This window comes from Misgurnus anguillicaudatus, chromosome 16 (assembly GCF_027580225.2).
Source record: "Misgurnus anguillicaudatus chromosome 16, ASM2758022v2, whole genome shotgun sequence".
Lineage (NCBI taxonomy): Eukaryota > Metazoa > Chordata > Actinopteri > Cypriniformes > Cobitidae > Misgurnus > Misgurnus anguillicaudatus.
In genome coordinates, this window is record NC_073352.2 from 11,980,682 (window position 1) to 12,000,484 (window position 19,803).

General features: G+C 39.7%; 1 protein-coding gene across 6 annotated transcripts in view; it reads left to right on the top strand.

The window, feature by feature from the left end:
* enox2 (ecto-NOX disulfide-thiol exchanger 2) overlaps window positions 1-19,803 on the top strand; it is a 360,171-nt gene that overhangs the window by 284,035 nt on the left and 56,333 nt on the right. For all 6 annotated transcript variants that reach the window (XM_055178988.2, XM_055178987.2, XM_055178984.2 and 3 more), the window contains 3 exons: window positions 11,865-12,071; window positions 16,744-16,977; window positions 18,677-18,889. In XM_055178988.2, the coding sequence (XP_055034963.2) occupies window positions 11,865-12,071; window positions 16,744-16,977; window positions 18,677-18,889 (654 nt within the window). The remainder of the gene's footprint in view (window positions 1-11,864; window positions 12,072-16,743; window positions 16,978-18,676; window positions 18,890-19,803) is intronic.

A 19,803-nucleotide genomic window follows, 5' to 3' on the forward strand; every position in this document is an offset into this window, starting at 1 on the left:
GGCCTTCAAGGCAAATATGGTGGGAAAATATCAGCATTTACACCATATGTCATTTATCAGTGCTTTTTAAAGGCCGGTGTTGTTCGCTTTGATTAGTGCTGTATTAAAAACATATGGGCTTATTGCTGTCAGCTGCGACCGTTTTTATTAAATTTGCCCGATGGGAATATTTGAAACCTGCTTGTTTAATTTAACTCATCTCTGGCTTAAAAGAGCACGTTAAAGCCATGCTTAAGTCTTTTTAGATCAAACTCTAATAAAAGATGCCAGTTGCTCCCAGTGTTGTTTTTGGCAGCCCTTTTAGTTTTCGTTTTAGTCTTAGTCTTTTGGACGAAAATGCTTTTAGTTTTAGTCACATTTTAGTCACTTGTAAAATTTATAGTTTAGTCAAGTTTTGGTCGACGAAAACGCAAAAAGGTTTTAGTCAAGTTTTAGTCGACGAAAACGCAAAAAAGGTTTTAGTCAAGTTTAAGTCAATTTTATTAAAAAAAAAGGATTTTTTAACCAATGAATTTAGGTTAAAAAGTGTGGTGTATTTAATACAATTAAAATGTGCATTAAGGTTGTCCCTGAGGGCTTGCAGTTGTTTTAGTCGGTGTGCCTTCTGCGCATGTCATAACAAAAACTTATGAAGAAAAAAGTTTAGCCTAATATTCCCTCGTGTTGAGTTTGTGTGTTACGCTGAGACCTCGCTTATAAAGTTGAGAAACGCGTGCCTTGCCTTATTTAAATACACCACAAAAAGTATTGGAAATGGGCTTAGGTTTGACAAGCAGATACATGTAAAACTTTAAGCTTACCATGAAATGTGTCACAAGCCGATTGTCGAGTAAAATTGAATGTATATGATATGTTAACAGCGTGACTTGTTAGTTACCTTTAAAAAATATTAGCGTGATGAGCCTTCAGGTGCCGCTTGAGATTGGTGGTATTCTTCCCACCTAGTTTGTGGCCACATTTACAGTCATCTCCCAATATGCATTCCGTTTTTCTGTCTGAAGGATTATACTGAAAGTATGTCCATAAATCATCTCGTCATTTCCGTTTATTGGCGTCACCGCTACGGTCCTGCGAACTCGCCACAGCGCAGGTGTGTTGTTGTTGTTGTTTGAAAAATCTGGTGCGCGTGCGCGGCTTGGCGGCAGCCGGGTGGTGGGCGTGGGCGTGAGTGAGACTGTGTTGACCCAAAACAAGGATAGAAAGCGGCAGCATTTAGCTAAAAACAGATTTCACGCAAAATAGGCAGAAATGACATGCATTATGAACGTGAGACTTATAACCATTTTCGTTCCGTCTCGTTTCGTCAACGAAAACGCGAAAGCGTTTCGTCATGTTTTCGTCACCTTAGAGACATTTTTAGCTAGTCATCGTCGCGTTAGCGTCATAAAAAATATGTGCGTCAACGAAATAATTTCGTTATCGTCATTGTTGACGAAAACAACACTGGTTGCTCCTGCAGTTATGCAGTTCAATGTTTTGCTTATTTTCTGTGCCCACAGCTATTATGTAAAGGCAGCATTCTCAGTACTTTTAAGGATCATACCGTTCAATCATAACAAAATGCTGATGAACTCAAAGCGGCCAAAGTCTGTAAAAAACCCAGCTAAATTGTTTTATCAAAGTTGCATTATAATTAGATGGGCAAGTTTCTGTTATCGATAAAGGTTGATAAGCTTCAGCAGGTTACACACAGCTCCCGAAAAATCAGTCACAGTGCAGAAACTTCACCAGCATCTCCATCACAGCTTCACACCTGCCCGACCCATCAGTCTTATTGTACAGCTCGACACAGCCCCAGCTTGACTTTACTCCATCTCTGAGTCACCACCAGAACCCCATTCCGGTCTGCTGAAGGTAATAAATGACCATCGACCGGCTTTCACTCAATGTTGTTTGAACGCCTACTGTAGGCTTTCTGAAGGACGAGAGAGAGAGAGACCAAGCATGGCAAATATAATCTGTTTTCTCTCCCAAGCTTCGAAACATGCAGACTGCATGAAAGGAAAGCGATTTGGTGCCCAGTTGTACTGTACGATTCACATGCCATCATCAGGCCAGGCCACATATGTTGTTATATTATAAGTTCTTCACTTATAATAGGAGAGATTTCTGTGTTTGCCTGAGAGCACTGCCAGTCTGGCCTGTTTCCTGACTTATCACCTACTGTAAACTTCCCTTCACACATGCCTGCAGACTACTTTAACATTAGTTAAATGAAATATTGGCTCAAAAATGAACATCATCATCATGCACTTTTAGTCATTCGCATGAAACCTAGAAAGCTTTTAAAATCGTTACATTAAAATTTATCAATTTTGGCAGAAGCTTTTATCCAAAGTGACTTACGGTGCATTACAATGCATACACATATTATCAGTATATGTTTCTCCTGGGGATCAAACCCACAACCTTTTACACTGATAATGTAATGCTGTACGAAATGGGCTACATGAATACAATTTGGTGATTCTCACGAAAACTTGGTTTTAAAAATGTCAAGCATGAAAATGTAAAAATTGCTTAAATTTACTTTTTTTCCCACCAGACATTGAAAAACAAAGTCTGCAGTAAATGGGAACATTAATTTAAACACTTTTACTTATCATTTAACACTTTTTGTAACATAATTTAAAAAATTAGTCCTAGAAATCTCATTACCGCAACAGTCAGAAAACATCAACACTGACATATTTTCAAAATGACATGACAAACCTGAAAGAACATAATTTGGAGATTCTGCACATGCATTTAAAATCAAAGTATTATGCTTCTATTAATTAAATTAACATTTAATAAACATCTGTTGCGGTAATGATAATCAAAATGTCGTTTAAGCATTCTGACAAGACAATATTTCAAATTAACTGTAAAAAATTTTCTTACCTGGTAGCCATCTTGAAGTAACTGGTCCATGTGCTTGGTCACTCAAAATCAAACTTTATTAAAATTCTGTATGTGTGCTTAAACTGTTCTCAAAAAGTGTTGCGGAGGATGAGAACATCAGGCATGGACACATAATTTTCCTCATTTTTATTCATTATTATTATACATGAATATTCAGTAAATATTTTTTCTGTCATCTAAAGTAGTCTAGCAAAACATCCATTTATTTTTTTTCTTAATATTTTTGTTTTAATTTGATTAAATTACAACATAACGCATGTTCAAACACAGCCGGACACATTGCGGTAATGAGAATTTCAGCAGAAAATAAGATAAAATTTACAATTATAAATTCTTATGTTGAAATCACACATTGTGCAAGGTAGAACACAGTATTGTGTTAATTCTGATGCTTTTTAATGTTACTATATTACACATTTTAAAGCTAAAATCATTAGTGCCGTGGTGTTTCAATGGTTTCGTGAGAATCACCCAATTATAGACAAGATTGAATGTTTGCACTCTTTTGGGGGGCATCATTAGTACTTTACATTTAATGCCAGGTTGTATTCTTTTTTTTAATACTTTCAATTAAACATGGCAGCAGGTGATGTTTAGGCACCGGTTTAGGTTTATTTCAAATGTGCTGAATCTTTTAAACATGGCAGGTAATTGTTTCACAATCCAGCAAGCTACAAATGTTGTCACTGGGACGGACCTTTAAAGTCTTTCCCTGCCAAAATAAAAACGTATAAAAGTTTAATGCCTTCCATGCCATATTTTCTTAAACATACAATATATCAAATGAAAGATCAGACACTCTGCTTTTAAATAAATAAACGTTTCACCCTATTTTTTATGAGCAGTATTTACTGCTTTGGATCCATATATGCTTCAGTGTTTTATATGTTGGGTAAGAGTACCACCTAGTGCATAATAGTGGAAATGTGGATTGCCGTAAAAATTCGTCTTTGGCAGGGAAGTAATTTCTTTTTATTGACGAGATAACTCATCAATGGTGGGGAAAGAGTTAAAAATTTCCTAATATGTACCATTATGATACCAATATGTACTTTTGAGGTAACAGTATATACTTCTAATAGCGCTTTTCCATTGCATAGTACCCCACGGTCTGCTGAACCTCACTTGGTTAGCTTTTCCATCGAGTTTAGTATCACTTCGGAGTGGGAAGGATTATAGTCGTTTCATTATATTTGCGGTGCCTACTGCTCTGACATCATACAAGTGAGAGCATCGTTGGATTCATTTATTTTTCAGTCCGCCACAAAATTAAAATTGACCACAAATAGATATTTGCACATCGCGTTTATCACTACCTGTGTCTCAAGTGACAGTTTCTGTACAAACACCCGTGGCGTCAGTCAACGCGTTCCGCTGAGCCTCATTTAAGTTGCATTTAGGCGTATATGCAGATGTGCGTGTCGCGAATGTGCCGCCACAAACTGCAAGTCTGGAAAAAAACTGGTATGGTGTTCCTGATTCTCAACCTGTGGATGTTTTTCTTTGCTAAAAGGGAGTTTGGGAACTTATAGCAGAGCATATACTCCAGACAGTGCAACTAGCATGAAGGTAAAGCTAATCTTTTACATTGTAGCGATGACGCTGGTCAGGACGATTCTCTCATACCATTCAGTAATTTACAGTGTTTTCGCGTCACGTTTTGGTATCAACTCGGCTCGCTTGGAAGCCCAACCGAGGTGGTACTAAAAAAAGTATTGGGTACTACGTACTGCACCCAGTGGAAAATTAGGTACCAATTTGTACCCTTGATGTACCAATATGCACCTTTTAGGTTAAAAAAGTGTACTTTTTAAAAAGGTACCACCCCATTGACAACTTTTGTACCTTCTTTTTCTAAGAGGTGCTGCTAGGGTCAGATGGGATGCGGTCTTACCCCCCTGAGAACATGACCCCACAATTCATTTCACAGCTGCTTTTATTAGATTAAATCCCACATAAAATAGCCTGGACAGTACTTAGATTGGAGACCTCCTGGGAAAACTAGGAATGCTGCTGGTAGAGGTGTTAGTGAGATCAGCAGGGGGTGCTCACCCTTTGGTTTGGGTGGGTCCCAATGGGGGACACTATACTGTAAAAAAGCATCGTCCTTTGGATGAGACATTTATCCGAGGTCTTCTCTGTGGTCATTTAAAAATCCCATTAGGGGTGTGCCCCCGGCATCCTGGCCAAATTTGCCCATTGGCCTTTCTATCATCCCCATATATACGAATTGGCTCTGTATCCTCTCCACTAATAAGCTGGTGTGTGGTGGGCATTCTGGCACAATATGGCTGCCGTCGCATCATCCAGGTGGATGCTGCACATTTGTGGTGGTTGAGAAAATTCCCCCTTCATATGTAAAGCGCTTTGAGTGCTGCAGAAAAGCAGTATATAAATGTAACAAATTAATAAAATAGGTGCTGATTTGTGTACTAGGAAAAGTAATAATAATAAAATGGCTTAAATCTGTGAACTAAAACTTAATTGCAAAGCTTTAATAACCTATAATAAATAATAAAACTAAAATGAAAAATCAAAGTGTGCGAAATAATACATTATATATCAGCATCCTGTGGAGAAAACCCTGTTTAAGGTGCTTGTGATCACTGCAGGCGTCCCACAGCGACACTGCCCTGCTTTTCTCTTTCAAGAGGGACAATTCACAGCAGGCAGATGCCTGTCGGCTGAGAGACTGGCTTTCCAGAAGACAGCTCATCTCATCTGCAGTCTCGCTTTTGATGCCACTCGAGAAAACAAAAGGCAAATGACTCTTTTACACTCACACTTGTCCCTGCTTTCGATCGTGCAGTCGAGACTTGTGGAAATTTCACGGAGCAACATGCTTGTTAGGATCACCGGTTTACATTCCTTTCATCTGTCTTCTCACATCTCAGTGTGACTCATGAAGGGTTTTTTGGGTTGGTCTACGTTACGCTCACATGTCTGTCTTCGATGACAGAAAGTCAGTCTCCGGCGATTTCTGTAGTTCCTCTACTTTACCTGTTCCACAGTGCACCCACGCCCCTATCAGCTTCTCCGCTCGGTGCGGTTGTCATCTCCGTGGCGTGCAGGCGTGTGAGATGGAGATAAGAGGGTAAGGGGTGCACCTGCGGCTGTCTTCATTTTAACCGATTAACGTTAAGCTTGTTGACGACTGTCTCGCGGTTGAATGCTCGCAGAGCTGGAGGTACACTCATCTAAGTTCCTGACCCTCCTTGTGTCACCCTTACTCACTTTCAAAGAAACGCTTTAGACGGCACAGGATATTTTGCCACAGATAGACAGTTTGAGCATTTGTTTGTAAGATAATAGGCTTTTATTTCACCGCTATGCAGGGTTTGCTATTGTAAAGTTACTGGAGAAGCTCTCCAAAGCTATCACAAATAATCCATCTAAGATGTGATGCTGCGTTGTGTGTAATTTCATACCACCGTCTTGGGGTGACAATTGAACCAAACCAGCTCATAAAAAATGATACGCTTTGCTTTTTTGTGAATCTGAAATCAAAGAAGTGCGTTTTATTTCAAAAAGTTGAAATTCTTTGTTGTGTATCTTCTGTACTTTCTACAACATCTGCTGTTTTTTATTATCGCCTCAAAGTTGAAACTGTCAGGAGTCTGTTAATGTCAAACTGAAATGTTTTATGTTCATCTGACGGAGTAAACATTTGCTCACCTGGGCCAAAAAACAATATTTTTGTTACAGCTTGAAAATAAAACTTCTTTCCCTAAGAGATCCTCTATGAACGCTGTTAATCTTGCAGCCTCAGCTCTTTTGATGCCTTTTCTTATTCAATAAGGAAAAACAAACAGTGGGTTTTGGCATTTTCTGGATGTTGCCCTATTGAAAGATACATGTTACACTTACAAAGTGCAAACTGAAGTTGATTTCAAATAGATGTAGGGGTGGTTCATGTAGGTTTTCTACAAATAGGAAGGTTGGTGGTTCAATCCCTGGCTCCACCTGACCAAGTGTCGAGGTGTCCTTGAGTAAGACACCTAACCCCAGCTGCTCTCGACGAGCTGGATGGCGGCAGACATCGCCATCGGTGTATGAATGAGTGAGTGAATGGGTGAATGTTAGTGCTGTGTTCAATATATCGATACGATGATACATCGTCATGAACGCCTGACGATGCGCGCATTGATACAGCACCTTCCGTATCGATTCGAATGCACTTTTGAAAGTTGCGAGACGAATCGCTGTTGATCCGTGATCCATATGGAAAGGACGCATGTGAGTACGTAGAGTGAAAGGTAGTGGGGTATACTTTCACTTTCCGTGTCCGTCTCGCGGGCGCACGCATCTGACAACTTGCGCGCCGTATACTTTCTCTCTCTCTCTGAATGACAAGAACACAACTGTTACAACACTGCTTTTTCAATGTACAATTAACAGATAATAATAATAATAATAATGTTACTAAATTCTGAACAAAAGAATTGTTGGTTATACACAGCCCTACTGAATGTGAGGCAACTTGTAAAGCGCTTTGGATAGCCATAGGTCTGTGAAAGCACTATATAAATGCAGTCCATTTACCAAGTAGTTTGCACTGCTGTCACTTTTTCAAATGTGTAATTGTCTGATAACACAGTAGCAGAGATCTGTGTGTTGATTGTGTAAAGAAATTATTCATCTAACTTAAATATTTTTTGAATGATAGAGCCAAAGCCAAAAAGCATTACTAGAGATGTGCATAATGTAACACAGGGGTTTTCAAACTTTTTTGTCACCCTTGACCTAAATTATTACCCCCCTAGATTTTAAGTAAATATTTAAATAATTTAATAGCACATCTAACTTTAAAATTTTTAATTGAATTGCCACATAAAATGTGTCTGTCCATTTTGCATGAGTCTCAGTTTTCTGATATATTGTAGTGCTGTGTAATTGTCACATGATAAACAAATAAAATATATATTTTTGTTAGTATTTTGATTTCTTATATTAAAATTATTTACTTTTTATTATTTATTTGTAATTTATTTATTTTTTCATCAATTCACAAACCCCTGAATCCCAGATTGGGAAACCCTGAACATTGTCACAATACAAATTTCAAAAGTTAGTTTGATTATAGTCTTAGCCTTATGGGGCGAAAACACCAAAAATCCGAATTTAATGATTTGCGCAAGTTAATTACATGCAAAGATGCAAATAAACGCAAACTCGCGTGGAGCGATGTGAATGATGCAAATAGGGCGATGTGATTGCCGCGAAAACGCTCTATTCGCCTCAAACGCATCTTCACTTAAAGGAACAGTATGTAGGATTGTGGCCAAAACTGGTATTGCAATCACAAAACTTGTGGCTAAAACTGGTACTGCAATCACACAACTGGTGGCCAATACACATCATGACAACATAAACATCAGTTGAGGGCTGCAACTCCACTTTTTAAATGACAATATCCTGGTCATACCACTATTGTCAGTGATATAAGTATTGGAAATGAAAATGATTTCTTAATGTCTAGTGACATATCAGGGCCATTTTATGATTAATTTATATACATTTCTTACATACTGTTCCTTTAAGTTGAAAAAAATAAGCGTGACACAAAGTTAAATTCCGCAAGTAATCTAGAGCGAGGAATGCGATGCCTCGCGTTTGGTGTGTACTCAGAATTAGACGTCACACCCAAATACCATTGGCTGAACTTCTAATGTATTCGACACACCTAACTGAAAACATGTCAAAGTCGTTCTCTGATTGGTTAAATTCAACAGGATTTCTGTGTCACCTATCCGTCCGAAAAAGAAAGCTGTTGTGTTTACTTGGGTGACCATGAGAATCCATTAAAGGCGGGGTGCATGATCTCTGATAGCCAATGTTGATATTTGAAATCACCTAAACAAACAAGCCCCTACCCCAGTAGAATCTGGACCTTCTTTTGATAGACCCGCCCCACGCATACACAACCCAGGCAACGGTGTTGGTTAGTAGACACGCCCCATACTGCTGATAGGCTACAACTGTGTTTTGGTTTAAAAATCATGCACCCCACCTTTAAGGTTACCTAAACACTGGATACTTAAAAATAGGTGAGGTTCCTGGCAGAAACTCATAAATGTTGTAAACTTTTGACACGTTTGAGAATGCACACCCCTACTGTTACTGTGGGGACATTTCTACGCCCCTAAATATGATGCGGCACAAAGTGAAACGTGATTGGTTGCATTTCCCGTCAGTCGTGTGGGCCTCTTGGGCGGTCCTTTGCCATTTAAAGCAGCCATGGTTTCCAAAGACTTCTGCTAAGACTAGTTTGACAAGTTGTTTTCGATTTTTTAACTCTACAGAAAAGCAATATGACACCTCATGATCCCAAGCCCTTGACTGACATCTGTATCATCTCAGTCCAGATGGTGAAATGCAGCTCTGACCTCTAGCAGCATGACAGTCAATGACAAACTATTGGATTATTATACTATTTTCCCCTGACAGGACCTGACACACACATAAAGCTCATCATGAGCCGTTACAATAAACTGCAGTTAGTGTAATTGTGGTGATGATGATGGATGGTGAGGGTTATGGGGCAGCTGTGGGGTCCATAGGCACTTGGTTATTTACAGTGACTGGCTCAAAGCCAAACATGCCTGCTTTGCGCCTGTCTCTATTTGGACCTCGCCGGTCCCCCCTGAATCCCACCAGATGCTTCCCTTCGGTTGATTTTTCAAGGCTTGTTAAGATGATCGTTCAGTCCTGGTGGCGTTATCAAAGTTTTTCACCATGTGACGGAGAAGTCATCTAACAACGTAACGCGTCGGCTTTGAATGGCAAGCTTTGCATTTTAATTCAGACACCTAACAACATCTAGACCTGGTTCATTTAACTAAATGTCTTTTTCAAGCAGTGGTCTATCAATGATTAGATTTATGATCTTGATGGTTGTGCTATTCATACTAAATCAAGTTTCACATGGAAAAAATACAAATCAATGTCTTGGTTAGTGCACTGTATTACTCTTTTAATCACATTACACTTTATAATCTTGATGGCAGCACTTCTGCCTTCCAAAGAAAAGATTACAGTCATGAATCAAATTCAATGTTTGCTTTTTTATGCATTATTATGCAGAAAACAGCTGCAAACTGTGAATTTAAGGAATGCATTTAATCAGAATATGTGTTTTCTTGAATCAAACCCACAACTTTTTGCATCGCTTGCACCTGTTGAGCTACAGGATAACAAAATTCTCATTCTTCTGACGCAGGCAGTTAACCAACTGTTTAATTTGATCTGAAAATAAATAGAAAGTACTGTAGAAAGATCCCATTTCTAAAAGATTTGGGCTGCCTTGCAATTGCTTTATTATCAGGGTATCAGTACAATCTCACAAATATTCCCGTAAATCAGAATAATTCCCGGGTCCAGCTCATTCCGGCCTCTGCTCTAATGAGACCCAATTCCTCGCGGCTGGAGTCGCTAGATTTAAATGTCACTAAAGCATTGCACAAACCCTGATGTATTGTCCCAAACCCCTGATCTTTTCTGAAGATTTATACACCTTTCACTTCACAAATGAAATTATATTGACTTTGTTCACCCAGTGTTTTATATGCCACATTTCTTAGGTGTTACAAATGTTGCATTATACACTTAGAGTATATTAAAGGGATAGTACACCCAAAAATGAAAATTAGGTCATTAATGACTCACCCTCATGTCGTTCCAAACTGGTAAGACTTTCGTTCATCTTTGGAAACACAGTTTAAGATGTTTACAATTTAGCTTGCTGACCCTTCATTGGAAATCTACGTACAGTATACTGTCCATGTCCAGAAAGGTAATAAAAACATCATCAAAGTAGTCCATGTGACGTCGGTGGGTCAGTTTGAATGTGTTGAGGCATCGGAAATACATTTTGGTCCGAGAATAACAAAAATTACAACTTTGTTCAGCCTTTCGCGTCTGTTGTGAAGGGCATACCCGAGACAAAAGTCAAGTGACTGCAGGGACGCGGATGACGTACGACACGGCTGACGTGTTATCTGGTGCACCCCAGCTGTTTTTTGTGCGCCCGGGCTTCGTTTACAGTCTGAGGGAGACGCGCGCTGTAAGTTTGAAAAAAAACTTCGCAAACATGTCTGAGGATAACACGTCATCCACGTCACTGCAATCACGTGACTTTAGTCTTGCGCATGTGCTTCACAACAGACGCGGAAGAGAAGACAATGCTGAATAAAGTCGTAATTTTTGTTATTTTTGGACCAAAATGTATTTTCGATGCTTCAACACATTCTGACCCACTGATGTCACATAGACTACTTTGATGATGTTTTTATTACCTTTCTGGACATGGACAGTATACCGTACGTAGATTTTCAATGAAGGGTCAACAAGCTCTTGGACTAAATATAAAACATCTAAAACTGTGTTTCCAAAGATGAACGGAGGTCTTACGAGTTTGGAACGACATGAGGGTGGGTCATTAATGAATTATTTTCATTTTTGGGTGAACTATCCCTTTAACACAATTTTTTACTATATATATACTGTTTTATTTACAGTAATTAATATTAACAAATGATGTTACATTTTATAATGATTAAAAACTAATTTGGACCATTTATCTCCACTATGGTTGTAATATAAAAGTGATAATAAAAAGGCCAAAAACTTGATTAAAAAAGGATTGATTATACCAGCTGTGTGAGCACTCTAATGATTTTAACTATGGCATATGTGTCTGTTAACCTTGTGATTTACCATGTTTCTTGTTTTAATGATCTACAAGTTGATCCCCAGTGTTTTAGATTATAATCGTACAATGAATCATTTTAATCTCAAGGTCGTGATTGATTTAGCATGCTTCATCTTTTTGTATATCAATAGTGAGCTATAGACTTCATACAGACTGTGGAAAAATGATCAATATCAAGAAAAAAATAAGCGTAAGAAGTCTGAGATTAGCGGTGGTGATTATTTATCTTCTGTGGTTCTGTTCTTCACAGATCTCCCTCCCCCTGCCACAAGAGAGAGACCTCCAGGTTGTAAGACGGTGTTTGTTGGTGGACTGCCGGAGAACGCCACAGAGCAGCTCATCGTCGAGGTGTTCGAGCAGTGCGGAGGTATCATCGCAATCCGGAAAAGCAAGAAGAACTTCTGTCACATCCGTTTTGCTGAGGAGCACACGGTTGACAAAGCCCTCTTCCTGTCAGGTACATACCTGGGCACTATTTTTACTATTACTTGAATATTAGTTATTTTTGTTTGTGTATATTAAAGTTGATTGGAACGATCGGCAGACTCGTCCCACTTTTAGCAAAACTCCATCCCTAAAAAGATACCATTGCGGAGGCAGAGCAGAAGAGCACCAGGATTTCATGCCATTGTTGATTTTATTTTTTTAATTTAGATTAAGCTATTCAGCGTAGCTATTCAATTTGTACTTTCATTGTAGAGTTAACCTTTTGCATAAAAGATGAATAGACTCTTTAAAAAAGAAAACTCAATACCTTGTGTTCCTGTCTTTGGCTGTGTGATGTACAGTAAGTGTTCACTTAACCATTTATGTAATGAAAATGAGCGCCACGTGTCCACAAGTTCTCTCGGGACATTGCAGAATTAATTTGGTGGGCGGGGCTTCCACACATCACTCAGGGAACTCAAGAACAGTATTGGCTGACAGTCACCATTGAAAGGGCCTGACAGAAAAGGTGAATGAAAGACAAGCACTGACGTCGCTATGAAACACTAAATATTAATCATGAACCGACCCGGAAACCACCTTGACATAATCCGCTGGGTCTGTTTTTCTTATCTCGGCATCAGTCTTTGTATTCAAATTCATGCATCACAGTCCTGGAAAGCAGATTTAAAGTAATAATACTCTTTCTATTATTAAAACTATAAGTGTTACTCTCTCATTAAAGATGGGACACGATGAGAACCATCGTCCATCTTGTGTCCCTGTGACGGAGCTCTTGAGGCCTTTCCATAAATAATGGCACTCATTTCTAAAGTAGAACACATCGTATAAAATATTTAGCGCCGTCTGGGGGCCATAAAGCAGAAATGGAGAGTTACAAGTAAAGCGTGAAGCTCTTTCTCATTTCTGTTGACACGGCCATCTGTGGATATACATCTGCTTTTAAGAAGCACTCTTCAGATCTTACTCGTGTGTAGTCGGCACGTCATTGAGTCCACCGTTCTCTATTAGGTACTGCTTGGCCATTTGTCAGAATTTTGTTTATTTTTTGTTTTATGCTGATATATGCACCTTGATAATAATATTATTACTGTCTTATTCAACCGTATCACAAGCCTGAATTATTTCCAAAAATCAGCGCTCTTCTGTGCTCATTGGGTTTTTATGTCCCAACCTGCCTGCAACATTTGGATCTTTTTAGAGTTCACACGTAATAAACAAACACTAGGCATGGTTTTGCTCAAATCTGCAAACAAACATGAGTTAGAAGTAATGAGTAAAGAGTTTGTGTCACAGAATTTGTGTGCTGTCACTTTGTCACTTGTGAATCAGCATTGGGCTTCAAAGTTTCTCGCTGTCTTTAGTTTTCTAGTTTTTTTTTATTATTTACTCTTGTCCTCTGTTGTTCTCTTCTCATTTTTTCTTCCTTCCTGTCCTCACTTTTTTTGCTCTTTTCTTTTCTCATCTCCCCTCATCTCCTCTCCTGTCCGCTCTTCCTCTCCTCGTCCTTCTCTTTTACTGTCCTCTCTTGACCTCTCTTCTTCTCTCCTTGTATCCTCTCCTGTCCACCCTTGACTCCCTCCTGTCCTTTTGACCTCTCGTCTTCTTCTGTCCTCTCTTATTCTTTTCTGTTTTCTTATCTCCTGTCCCCTATTACTCTCTTTTGACCTCTCTTCTTTTCTCATTCTGTCCTCTCTTGTCCTCTCATGACCCCTCTTCCTGTCCTTTGTCCTCTCTTCCTCTCTCCTTCTGTCATCTCTTGTCCTCTCGTGTACCATTGTCCTTTCTTTTGTCCTCTCTTTTCCTCGTATCCTCTCCTGTCCACCCTTGACCCCCTCCTGTTCTTTGGACCTCTCCTCTTCACCTGTCTTATCTTATCCTTGTCTGTTTTCCTCCCTTGTGTCCCGTCTTTCTGTCTGTTGTTCTATTTTCTTCTTTCCTCTTATCATCTTTTCCACTCTGTTTTTCTATCGTTCCCCCTTTTCTCTCTTTTGTCCTCTCTTCTTCTCTCCTTCTGTCATCTCTTGTCCTCTCATGTCCCCCCTTCCTGTCTTTTGTCATCTCTTCTTCTGTCCTCTTATCTTCTCCTTTGTTCTATTGTTCTCCACTTTCCTTTTCCTCTTTTTTGTCCTCTCTTCTTATCTTCTCCTTTACTCTCTTGTCCTCTCATGTCCTGTCTTTCTGTCTATTGTCCTCTTTTCTTCTTTCCTCTCATTCTCTCCTGTCCACCTTGACCCCCTCCTATCCTTTTGACTTCTCCTCTTCACCCGCCTATCTTATCCTTGTTTGTTTTCCTCCCTTGTGTTCCGTCTTCCTCTCTATTGTCCTCTTTTCTTCTTTCCTCTTATCCTTTCCTCTACTCTGTTTTTCTATCGTTCCCCCTTTTCTCTTTTTTGTCCTTTTCTTCTCTCCTCATATCCTCTCCTGTCCACCGTTGACCCCCTCCTGTCCTTTTAACCTCTTCTCTTATTCTGTTATTTCTTATTCTTTTCTGTTTTCTTATCTCCTGTCCCCTCTTCCTCTCTTTTGTCCTCTCTTCTTTTCTCCTTCTGTCATCTCTTGTCCTCTCATGTTCCATCTTTCTTTCTTGTGTCACCTCTTCTTCTTATCTTCTCCTTCGTTCTATTGTTCTCCACTTCCTTTTCCTCTTTTTTGTCTTCTCTTCTTCTCTTCTCCTATACTCTCTTGTCCTCTCATGTCCTCTCATGTCCCCTCTTCCTGTCTATTGTCCTATCTTCTTTTCTCTTGTCATCTCCTCCGCTCTATTTTTCTATCCTTGTCCCTTTTTCTTTTTGGTCCTTTTCTTCTTTCCTTGTATACTCTCCTGTCCACCCTTGACCCCCTCCTGTCCTTTTGACTTCTCCTCTTCACCTGTCCTATCTTATCCTTTTCTGTGTTCCTCCCTCTTGTCCAATCTTCCTCTCTATTGTCCTCTTTTCTTATTTCCTCTTATACTCTCCTCCACTCTGTTTTTCTATCATTCCCTTTTTTGTCTTTTTCTTCTCTCCTCGTATCCTCTCTTTTTTTTCTCTCCTGTTTTCCTCTCTGTTGTCCCCTCTTCCTCTCTTTTGTCCTCTCTTTTTTTCTCCTTCTGTCATCTCTTGTCCTCTCATATCCCCTCTTCTTGTCTTTTGTCATCTCTTCTTCTCTCCTCTTATCCTCTCCTCTGCTCTGTTTTCTATCATTTCCTTTTTACTTTTTTCCTCTCTTCTTTCTCACCTTGTATCCTCTCCTGTCCACCCCTGACCCCCACCTGACCTTTTGACCGTTTCTCGTTTTCTGGCCTCTCTTATTCTTGTCTGTTTTTTTCTCTCCTGCCCCCTTTTCCTCACTTTTGACCTCTCTTCTTTTCTCCTTCTGTCATCTCTTGTCCTCTAATGACCCCTCTTCCTGGCCTTTGTCCTCTCTTCTTCTCTCCTTCTGTTATTTCTTGTCCTCTCATGTTCCATCTTCCTTTCTTTTGTCATCTCTTATCTTCTCCTTCGCTCTATTGTTCACCACTTTCCCTTTCTTTTTTTGTCCTCTCTTCTTCTCTTTCCCTATACTCTCTTGTCCTCTCATGTCTCCTCTTTCTGTCTATTGTCCTCTCTTCTTCTCTCCTTGTATCCTCTCCTGTCCACCCTTGACCCCCTTCCGTCCTTTTGACCGCTCCTCTTTTTCTGTCCTCTCTTATTCTTTTCTGATTTCTTCTCTCCTGTCCCCTCTTTCTGACTTTTGTCATCTCTTCTCTTTACTCTTATCTTTTCCTTTGTTCTATTTTTCTCCACTTTCCTTTCTTCTTTTTTTGTCCTCTCTTCTTCTCTTCTCCTATAATCTCTTGTTCTCTCATGTCCTCTTTTCCTGTCTATTGTCCTCTTTTCTTTTTTCCTCTTATCCTCTTATACACTTTATTTTTCTATCCTTCCCCCTTTTTCTTTTGTCCTCTCTTCTTCCCTCCTCGTATCCTCTCCTGTCCACCCTTGACCCCCTCCTGTCTTTTTGACCTCTCCTCTTCACCTGTCCTATCTTATCCTTGTCTGTTTTCCTCCCTTGTGTCCCATCTTTGTGTCTATTGTCCTATTTTCTTCTTTCCTCTTATCCTCTCCTCCACTCTATTTTTCTATCCGTCCCCCTTTTTTGTCCTTGTCTTCTCTCCTCGTATCCTCTCCTGTCCACCCTTGACCCCCTCCTGTCCTTTTAACCTCTCCTCTTTTTTTGTCCTCTCTTATTCTTGTCTGTTTTCTTCTGTCCTGTCCCCTCTTCTGCTTCTCCCCTGTCCCCTCTTCCTTTCCCTTGGGCTCTTCTTCTCTCCTTCTGCCCCCTCTCATGTCTCTGTCTCTTGTCCTCGCTTCTTCTTTTCTTTTATCATCTCCTATGCTCTATTGTTCTCTCCTTTTCTCTTCCACTTTTTTATTCTTTCTTCTTCTCTCCTCCTATCCTTTCCTGCGCTATATTTTTTCCTTCTTTTTCCTTCCTTCCCCTTTTTCTTTTTTTGTTCTTTTTTCTTCTCTTCTTGTATCCTTTCCTCTCTTTAACCTCCCCTTTTCTCCTGTCCTCTCTTATTTTTTCTGTTTTCTTCTCCCCTGTCCCCTCTTTCCTCTCCTCTTTTTTGTCCATCTCTCTTCATTTCTTTGCTTCTTTTTTGTATCCCCTTCTTTGGTGTCCTCTTTTCTTTTCACCTTTTATCCTGTCCTCTCTTCTAGGTTACAGAATCAGACTGGGATCAAGCACAGACAAGAAGGACACAGGCCGGTTGCACGTAGATTTTGCTCAGGCCAGAGATGACCTCTACGAGTGGGAGTGCAGACAGCGCATGCTAGCCAGAGAAGAGAGGCATCGTCGCAGGATAGAGGAAGACCGATTGCGGCCTCCATCGCCACCCCCCATCGTTCATTATTCCGAGCATGAATGCAGCCAGTTAGGAGAGAAGCTGAAAGGTAGGATACTCACCATGTGTTGTCCTGTTGTAGCAGTTTTGTTGATGTTTTTCCAAATTCTTCTGTGTCTGTTGCCTGTCTCTCTTCTTGAATTTGATGTACCATGCAGTATATAGGAAACCATCTGTTTAGTGTCTGTTTAGAGATGAATTTAGTTGAAATTAGCCTTGTCGGTTGAAGTTTACTTACACTCTCTTGCATGGCATGGATTGTATGTAGTTCAACTTACTTTGCAGTGGTCACAGATGAACAAGAACAAGAGGAATGAAACATATTACAGGAAGTGTTTAACGTCATTTACTTTAGCAAACCATCTTAACAGCACCTTCAGTATGTTCCTCATACTGGGATTTTTGCTAACACCATCTGCTTAGTGTGTTATGATTATATGATAGAAACATGATATTCCTTGTCCTTTAAAAAGGTTGATACACAACCATGAGGACATCAATATATTGTCACCCATTTTTACAAATCATGCAAAGAAGTTAGTCAATCATAACAGAAACATCACATGAATGTATTCATTCATGAAAAATTCATAGTTCTGGTTTAGCTTGCACTTTATTGTATACTTGTATAGTAATGCATGCATTAAATTGCTACTGTAGCTACTCTATTGAACTAATTTTTAATTATGTTGGTTACATGCTGTTTTGAAAATGGACAATTATAACCAGATTATATCCAAACTAAATCAGTTTATTGATAGAGAGCAACTTCATATTCATGACACATTGATTCAGTCCCGAAAGGGTTAATGGGTTATTATTATTGTAAATAATTTATTAGCATTTTCTTGATCTCCTGAATGACTGCGTGCATCTGTGCGGGTGGGATTAGAAGAACAAGAACAAAATAATTACTATCATGCTTTTTACAACAGCAATCATCTTTATTGTACAAACAGCACGATCTTTGTGGTGTACAACATTGCTTCATCTGTTGCACAGTTACAGCCAGAGATTGTGATCGCAAGCTGCTTACCAGCAGAACCCAGCGCTGTGCCAAGAGATTGAATCTTTTTGTTTATTTCTTTTTCCTTTATAATGTAGTGCTTTTAAGTAAACACAAAGGCACAAAAGAATCATACACTGCCAAATGACAATCCATGTGGCATTCATTATAAACATTTTCACATTGTTTATTTCAGTAGCGAACCGTGACTCTTGAACGTAAGCCCTCTACCCCAATGCTAGATATATATATATATATATATATATATATATATATATATATATATATATATATATATATACTAGACTGGTGATCCCCACGGTTAACAAAGTTCAGGTCCTCTCTGAGGGTCCTGGCGGTTCACTACTGGTTTATTTATTTATTTTCATTCCCAGTTGAAATATACAAGCCAGATCTTTGTAGTTCATAGCAGTCGGCTCAGCGGTGTTCCCTCCTGCCAGCACACACACACACACACACACACACACACACCTGAGTATCTCAGGTGTCCAACTGAACAACCAATTTTTTAATGCCATATTACTACAAGTCATATTTTGTTGTATGGCGCAGTCCTTTCCTGTCATCCTCTTCCAAATGTCTCTCTTGGTCCAATAAACACGTTCTGCTAATAACTTTTGATGCTGGGGGTCCCAGATGTAAAGTGTTCCTGTCCAACATTGTACTCAACACCCTTCCCACCATCTGCTTCTATCCCACCGTTCCTCCTTTCTCCAAACAGATGACTCCAAATTTCCCGAGGCGGTGCGCGTCCTGTTAACCTGGGTGGAACGAGGGGAGGTGAACCGAAGAAACGCCAACAACTTCTATTCCATGATCCAGTCCTCCAACAGCCACATTCGCAGGCTGATGAACGAGAAGGCCGCCCATGAGAAGGAGATGGAAGAGGCCAAAGAGAAGTTCAAGAACGCCCTTGGCGGGATTTTAGTGCAATTTGAGTATTCCCTTTGTGATGTTGGATCTGTCTCGAAACCTAGTGAGCTTACTAGATGGCATTTTGGGGCATCCAGCATGTTTGGATTGCTGTATTCAATCACAGGCACCGTGTTTACATATTTACAGACAGTTGAAGGTCTTCTGATGCCCCAAATATTTTTTTTGGTAGGCAGCACATTGCGTGAGACTCTTTGCTTCATATACCAGTCCTTCCAGAAAACGCAGAGGTTTTTTTGTGATTGTTGCGTGCAAAAGTCCTCGATTTTGCGACACATTTTCTTGAAAAATGCGATGGAATATGCTGGATATTTATGCGATGGAATTGCGGGAATTTGCGAAAATTGCTGAACTTGCAAAAACTTGCAAAAGCTGCAATAATGTTCACGTCACATAATCACGTCACTTCATAACATTCCCATGGCAGCAGAGGACACGGCTGCGCTTGTGTGAAGTAAATGCAACATTTTTCAACTTTCTGCTAATATATATGTGACTATTTGCTACGAAAATGCGGAGATTATGAAATCATGCAAGCCCGCATATTTTGTGCGTGGAAATCTGTAATTAATGCGGCGAAAGTGCGTCGTATTTGGAAAAAATGCAGCCCCGCATAAATATGCGGACTTTGGCTGATTATGCAATAAATCGTGCGATCGCACAATCACGTTTTTCTGAAGGGACTGATATACATAAACAATATAGGTTCTTGTCCTATAAGACACAAAGGAAGTGTTCATTAAATAGGCACATGATAAAGGCTGAAGTATGGTCCATTTTTTACGTGTATGCGAGTGTCTGTGTACACGTACAAGTACAATCAACTGTACTTTGCAAGGCTATGCATTCAATTGTGCACGTACGTTCGCATACACAAAAAAAACAGACCATACTCTGGGCTTTACACTTCACTAC